The sequence below is a fragment of the Eurypyga helias genome, unplaced genomic scaffold (genome assembly GCF_000690775.1).
Source record: "Eurypyga helias isolate BGI_N326 unplaced genomic scaffold, ASM69077v1 Scaffold47725, whole genome shotgun sequence".
Classification (NCBI taxonomy): domain Eukaryota; kingdom Metazoa; phylum Chordata; class Aves; order Eurypygiformes; family Eurypygidae; genus Eurypyga; species Eurypyga helias.
In genome coordinates, this window is record NW_010253015.1 from 1 (window position 1) to 7,566 (window position 7,566).

A 7,566-nucleotide genomic window follows, 5' to 3' on the forward strand; every position below is an offset into this window, starting at 1 on the left:
AACCCTTCTGTGTCCCCGGGGTTTTTGGGGGCTTCTTTTCTCCCCTCGTCCTCCATCCCCAAATGATGCTGTAAACGGACACAAATCCAGAGACCTGCGCCTTTCACAGGAAAGCTCAATCCTTGCATTGATCCTGCATTTTAGGAATCACCATCCTTTTTGCCTATTCATTTTTTTTGTTAGCTTCATAGCCAAACTGAATGCAAGTTTTTACCCCAAGCAAAACTCCCCAAGCTCAGTAGACAGTTTCATACACAAACACGGTAACTGCTGAATGCCTGCGGGGCACGCGGGGCTGCTGCCTCACCCCCAAAGCCAAGAGCGCGGGCAGCAGGAGCGACACCGAACGCAGACCCCGCAGCACGAGCTCTGCTCACTCCCGGGCACGGGCAGGGCTGCCCAGGCTGGTGCATTTCCCTCTGTCCCGGCTCTGGCCTTTGGAGCACCGAGCGTTACCTGTCCTAAGGCGAAGCAATGTGAAACCTCCCCAAACCCTTCCCACTGGCGCACTCCCCAGGATCGGTTTGCTCCTCACTTTCAAAGGGAAATCAGGAGCTAGCGTTTCTGTTCTCCTTATCCCAAGATTGCCTACCCAAACCCAAACAGAGCAGGTTTTGCCCTTTCAACTTCCTCGGTCAGAAAATTATCTGCGGAGCAGCTCGCCATATGCCCAGGCAGATGCTGAGCAGCGGGACACGCCACACCTGGGAAAGCTGAAGATTTGCATTATCCGCCCGCTCGGCTCTTTTACTGCCTTCTGCAACCAGCGGATTCCTCAGGACGAGAGTGCAGGTTTGCTGTGGAGGAGCCACCCAGCCGACACCAGCGGTGGCATCACACCGGCTAAGCCAGAAGCACCAGTAAGGCTCTAAACGCACACGCTTTGCCAGCCCTGCTCTCTCTCGATACCCATGAGCCTGTACCGTGGCGATCAGTGCCGATTGATAACTACTTGTGGCATCCAGCGGGGAAGGGGAAGCACTGCCTCCGTTTTACACACGGAGGGAAGAAATGGAGAAGGATGCTCGTGCCATGGAGGTGTGCACTGAAGGGCCACGGGTGTCCCAGCCCCGAAGGCAGCCAGACACACCCACCGCTCCACAGAGCAAAAGGCTTTTCGGTGCCTTCCCTTCGATGCTCTCACAACCACGCCTGAAAACTCTTGGCAGGTCACCGGTGCAAAGGGACAGCCTAAAGTCCAAAAAGCTAACCTCCCCATTAGGTTAATGTTTGCTAAATTACAGGAAGCACAAAGAAATGTTCCAACAGATACCAGCAAACTTGTGCAAGACCAGAATCCGTTCGGGAGCAGTAGCACTCCCAGCCCCGTTGGCAACCTCCTGACCTGTCCACCTCCCCACAGTCAGAGCCAGGGAGTTTGTCTCGCTCCTGCCTGTACTTTGTGAAGATGGGTCTCCTCATGAAGATTTTCGTCCCCCTGCTGGGACTGGCACTGGCCTTTTATTTTTATTCGGCACCTGAGAATTTCAGTGAAGGTAAGTCATTGGAAAAACACGCTTTAACACCCCGGTCGGGGAGCTGCCAACACGGCAGCGCGTGCCCGCGCAGGGGCGCGGGGCTGCATGAAGGGCCTTTCAAAGCACGGCTCCAAGAGCAGAGCACAGGAGGGCCGAGAGCTGGAGGGGAGCACAGGCAGCCGCCCGGTGCAAGGGGTCAGAGCACCCTGTGCCGCATCGGCTCCTGGGATTATGCTGGGGTCTGCTGGGATGCACGGTAAGCGTTTGATCTCAGCAAATGATTTATCTTAGAAACATGCGGTTACACGCTTAAAGCATTTAATCGCTTTATAAGTCAACTCTCACCATTTCCAAAAGCCACTCCCAGACTGGGCTGGATGCAGAGCTCAAGCCTTGCACACAGTCCCCACCAAACTGGATTAATGACCAGGCTCCAGCCGGGGTCTGCACAAGCAGCTCATGCTGCAGCGGGGCACTACTGCTGCCTGCAGCCCCCCGCACCCCGAGGCGAGGGGCGGTGGGGGCAGAGAGGAGCTGCAGTGCCCAGGGACTGTGTGGGCTGCACCGCCTCTGAACCCTGCACCCTCCTCCCCAGAGATGCTCCGGGGGAAGCGGGTGATCGTGACGGGAGCCAGCAGCGGCATCGGGGAGCAGATAGCGTATCACCTGGCACGCATGGAAGCCCACCTACTGCTCACGGCGCGGACGGAGGCCAAGCTGCAGAAAGTAAATGGGGAGCAGAGCGGGCCGGGCAGGCGAAACACGTTTGCAATGCAGAACCCAACCAAGCAGGCAGAATTCATCTATGCACCCCAGCCCCGGCACACGAGGATGCCAGATACCCTGCAGATCCACCCCAGGGTTTCCCAGCACGAGCCTGTTCTACCACACACACATCCCCACCACAACAAATTGCATTTTCAATGCTGACAGCACAGCATTTCTGTCCCCACAGCCTTCAGCGGTGAATTCTGATCCCACCACTGAGGGCAACGCTAGTTTGCTCAAGTCCTGCTCTGAACAACCCTTGCCCTTTCTCGAAGTCTGAACTGGTTTTGCATCCCATATACAACAGAATCTAAATTAAGCAATAATACCCCTCTTTATAAATATTATTATATTTGGCTCAGAGGTGCCATTGTTTAACTGCAGCCAGAAACGTTTCTCTGAGCAACGCGTCTCCTCCTTCAAAGGGAGGAGGGTTTCCAGCAGGACAGGGAGACACGCTGCCCCTCCTCCCCAAGACAGCAACAGCCTTTGTGGGACGGAGGGGCTCCGTGGAGGGGGTCCACTGCCAACACCGCTGTCGCCGCAGGTTGTGGAGCGATGCCTCAAGCTGGGTGCCGCGTCCGCACGCTACGTGAGCGGCTCCATGGAGGACACCACGTTACCTGAGCTGGTGGTGAAGGAGGCGGAGAACACCTGGGGTAGGTGCTGAGGAGCTGCCTTTCCTCACTCCCCCACACACCCTGCGCCACATTTTGGGGCCATCCCAGCCACCAAGAAGCTGCTTTGATTTGAGAGGCCGGTTGCTAACAACAAACATGCTTTGCTTGCAGGAGGCCTTGATATGCTCATCCTAAACCACATCGGTTACAGCTACTTCAACTACTTCGATGGGGACGTTGGGCACGTACGAAAGCTCATGGAGACCAACTTCCTCAGCTACGTGGCAATGACAGCGTCTGCCCTGCCCCTGCTGAAGGAGAGCGAGGGCAACATCGTAGTGGTTTCATCTATGGCAGGTGAGCACACGAGGGGCCAAGGTTCTCCCTGCCCAGATCCCCTCCTCTGCCTGTAAGGGATCCCTGCGGCAGCACTTCTTCACAAGAGAGGACCGTAAGGCAGAGATCCACCTTGCTGAGGTGTAGAATCAGCATATGATCTAGATGCTGGGTGCACAGTTCAAGTGCTCTGGGGAATTTGTGCTCTGTGCCCTGTCCTGCTAGTCTCTAATCACCCTCACGCATTGCAGTCGATGGTACGCCACTGCAAGTTACTTCATATGCGTGCCCACGTATTACACGTGCATTTCCTACACGTGGGTACGTACGCAGGAATACAAGAACAGTATCAACCACAACTGAAGGTACTTGATGCCACTGTATGCCATATGGTAGATTTTAAACATTCCTGCATTTTTTATTTCTCTCAAGCATCCATGACATTACTCAGTCATCCTAAATCACAATATTGTGGCTACTTGAAGGGCAAGAGGAGGGGACAGTCGTGCAGTGCAGTGTCAGCCCAGTACATGAACCCTGACACTCTGTCTCCAGGTAAAACTGGTGCCCCCTTTACTGCTCCCTATTCGGCGACCAAGTTCGCCTTAGATGGATTTTTCAGCTCCTTGCGGCAGGAATTCATCATAGAAAAGGTCAACGTCTCCGTCACACTCTGCATCCTGGGCTACATCGACACAGGTAAGCTCAGCATCGTTGGGATCCCACAACTCAGCGCGTTTCCAGACAGAGCCAAGCTGAGCCCATCACCACGGAGGACCTAGGCTGCCCCACACACAGCTCTGCCCCTGCTGCTGAGCCTTCAGCCTGCAGTGGCTGTGCAATTGTGGAAACGGCACCCCAACCCTCTAAAAAGCGTGGCCCAAGACCTTTGAGTCTGCTACCCCTGCAGTGAACCCCAGGGAGGTAGGGATTCCATGCTACAGTCACTCAAGAGGTGGAGAGGAATGGGAAGGTATCACTGTAATTGTTATTTAACTACTCTAAGCCTTGCCGAGCAGGTCTGACCCCCAGCGTTTGTCGGTTTGTTAGAGGAAGCTACAGACACCCCAGCTGGGCTGGCGGGGTCTTTGGCAGCCCCTCTATCTGACACAGCTCCCTCCCACCCCTGCAGAGAACGCCATGCGAGCGGTCTCGCACGCCATCCGGAACACGCCGGCGCCGAAGGAGGAGTGTGCGCTGGAGATCATCAGGAGCGGGGTGCTGCGCCAGCGGGAGCTGTACTACCCACCCTGGACGATGGGCGGCATGCTTCTCCTCCAGGCAGTGGCCCCCGACTTCCTCGACTATCTCGTCAGGAACAACTACAAGGTGGAAAACATCAGAAGAACGTAGCTGCCGGGGTACCAAGCGTGCCGGGACACCTTGGCCTAGGCACGAGGGGTTTGGGTGTTAGTCTGGCTGCTCGGATGCCCTTTCCCATGCCACTGGGGTGGCCCCATGCTGATGCACCCTCCAACCCAAGACGGGATGCACCAGAAGCCTACAACAGCACAAAACCATCCGTTTTTAGTAACAGACTCTTGCAACTGGCTTTTTCCAACCCGAGACACATCAGAGAAGCTGCTGGCAGCAGGACCCCCGTCGCATCCTGCTTGCCGGCAGGCTTCCCATGCCAGGGGCTCCAGCCCGGTGCCGTACTGCAGCTCAGCCTCCAAAACCAGTTCTCCCCCACGGGAAGCCACAAAGGGGGGAGCACTGAGCGTGGCAGGGAGCAAGCCGAGCCACGGCCCAGAACGAGTGTTTGGGTCAGCCAGCACAAGCCACCCAAAGCTACACAAGAGGGTCTTTAACCGGGATTTTTTTCCTTCCTGTATCCCTTCCTAGACAGTCTTTGTAAAAATAAATCCTACGTTACTTGACGAGATCCCTGCTTTTACTGTGTTCCTTTTCCACGTGCAGAGGCACAGAGTCCTTATCAGCGCCTGGATAAACCGACCTCCCTGCATGATTCGCGTTAACACTGCTTTCACTTCTCTAAAGACCTTAATGAATTTCTGCCATTCATGACCTCTCCTCAGCTGCCGACACACACTTTTTTCCCCTGTCCAATCTGCAAGAAGCCTTAAAATAATAGCATTACTGTACTTCCCTAAGTCTGGATTTCTCTACCCCAAAGCAGCTCGGAAAGACTCGGTCACCGAGTGCCACAAGCAGCTCCGTGAGCCAGCACTCGACCTCCGCGTGCCAGAGGCTGGTAAAGGGAGATAGCCCAAAAGATAACTGCTGGCACTGCCCAGAGAGAAGCTGGAGACTTTGGGGTCCCAAGATAAGCCAAACCCGCCGCGAGCCGGGCCCCCGCGCCCCGCAGCCAGGCTGCGAGCAGAGACAGGAACCGGGGCTCGGCGGCAGCTGCAACGTTTCCTGTTTTACAGAGCGAGAAAAAGAGCGAGAGCAGCAAAATGGGGCGGTTGGCACGCAGATGGCAGTCGGAGCAGGTTCACACCTGATAACCCCCTGCTCCTCTGTGGCAGTCGAGGGGTAGGACGGGACCCCTCGGGCCAGGTAAGTGCCCGCAGCGCTGGGGCGGGTGAGGGATGGAGGGGAGCGGAGGCAGCAGTGTGCACCTTCTTTCGCCCCGTTCTCAGCCTACAAGATTGACACCGGGAGGCTGTAACATGAACCGGCAAGGAATACGCTTTTTTTGGTTTTGTTTCCGTTGAAGCGAGAAACCTAACAGCTTGGAAAGCAGAGAGAAAGGAGGTGTCTGTTAATTAGAGAGGATAATTTGGGGTAACAGGAGGAGGAAATAGGTATTAGCTTGTCAAGGCGGCCTCGGTTCACTCAGCACGGGGTGAGTAATGGGCTGTGTGTTCCTTTAAGCCTTACCTTGCTGTACCGTGCATTTTTGGTGAACCAAGACTGTTGTAGGAGCTGCTCTGGATGCATGGGAATGCACAGCGACAGGCCAGGCAGCCCAGAGGCAGCGCAGGTGGGAGAGGGACTGAGCTATTCCTGATGGGATGAGCGGGCACTGAGCAGGACATCTGTGTCCCAGGCTCAGCACGCAATCGGGCAATTTCTAAAATTAAGAAAATATAGTGAAAGAATGCTTTTAAAGTGTCCAGAGCAGGTTTGTCTGTAGACACATGCTTTGTCCCCAGCTATGGGGCCTGTGCCCAGCCTCGGGCTTCAAGTATATATAACACTTCAAGCACGGAAGTGTTATATATGTAAATGAGGTTTACTTGTTCCCATTTTTTTTTTCCATTAGATTCAACAACTTCCTAATTGCTTGAGGCAGAATGAGACCAGTAAAGTTTTGGTGGTTTTGTACAACACTAAAGAATATTTAACCTGAATTTTCAGAGACAAATTTTTTTCCCCTTCTTTCTTATGTTTAAACGATTTACTAAACATGAGAAAAGTGCCACACCAGACATGGCCACAGCAGCTTCCAGGCTGAGTGTCCTGAGGGGGAGAAGCACCCTCCGAGCATCGTTCACAGGGATGATGAGCCCCCACACTGCCGACGGGGCGAGGGGACAGAAGGGGACACAGCTTTCACTCGGGGGGGGAAGGAAGAGGAGCAGTTGTGGGTAGTTATTGCTCAGCTTTCTCTTTAACTGATGCAAAGGCCCAAACACACTCGATAGGAGCAAAGTCCAGTAAAATGCAGCACACCGGTGGCTTGCAAGCGTGCAGAGAAGTCAGCAGGAGGGAGGAGGGTTCATATCTGCACCCCGCATGTGTACGCAGACGGTGCAATAGGGCTGAAAAGGAGGAGCTCCTTCTGCGGCCCAGCCACTGCTGTGTTCAGGCCACAAAATCCCCCAAAATGGAGACAGAACTCGTGCCTGAGGCAAACTGATACCGCTGGTAGCCTGCACTCCAGGTCTGAGCACAGCTTAACCATGGATTAACCCCCAGGCGTGCGATCCATCACTCTGCTGGCATTTGCAACAAAGGAACCACGCTGCAGCTTGGCCAGCACCAAGCCAGGGCTGCAGCCAGAGCGGCTGGGGGAGGCCAAGTGACGGCGAAGAAGCAAAGGGCAAAGCGTTCCTCAGCATCTGAACCAAGAGCTGGGGAGAGGGCAACCAGGAGATAAGAGAAAGCAGCACCCTAGCTGTATTCTTACGAGAGTGGGCGTCCTCAGACCTGCAGGGACTTGGACGGATACACAATTAGAGAGAAAAATACCCCAACCACTCAACCAAAACCACCAAACCCTTACAATGCTGCAAAGTTTGCAGTGCTCCAGACCTCTGTGGACCCATTAAAAAAATAAACCACCACAGTAGAAGAAAAGCCCACTTATAGTTTACTGCAGAAGTAGCAGCTATTGCTCTTTCTGTGTTTTCATTGTTTATCATAGAAACACACAACAGTTTGGGTGGGAAGGG

General features: G+C 54.5%; 1 protein-coding gene across 1 annotated transcript; it reads left to right on the top strand.

The window, feature by feature from the left end:
- The first annotated feature begins 1,408 nt into the window (after nucleotides 1-1,408).
- On the top strand, nucleotides 1,409-4,555 carry LOC104502674 (corticosteroid 11-beta-dehydrogenase isozyme 1-like). Its single transcript, XM_010152534.1, has 6 exons — nucleotides 1,409-1,496; nucleotides 2,074-2,204; nucleotides 2,794-2,905; nucleotides 3,038-3,223; nucleotides 3,758-3,901; nucleotides 4,335-4,555. Exons 1-6 carry the CDS (start codon nucleotides 1,409-1,411, stop codon nucleotides 4,553-4,555), a joined length of 882 nt encoding a protein of 293 aa, XP_010150836.1.
- Nucleotides 4,556-7,566: the final 3,011 nt, after the last annotated feature.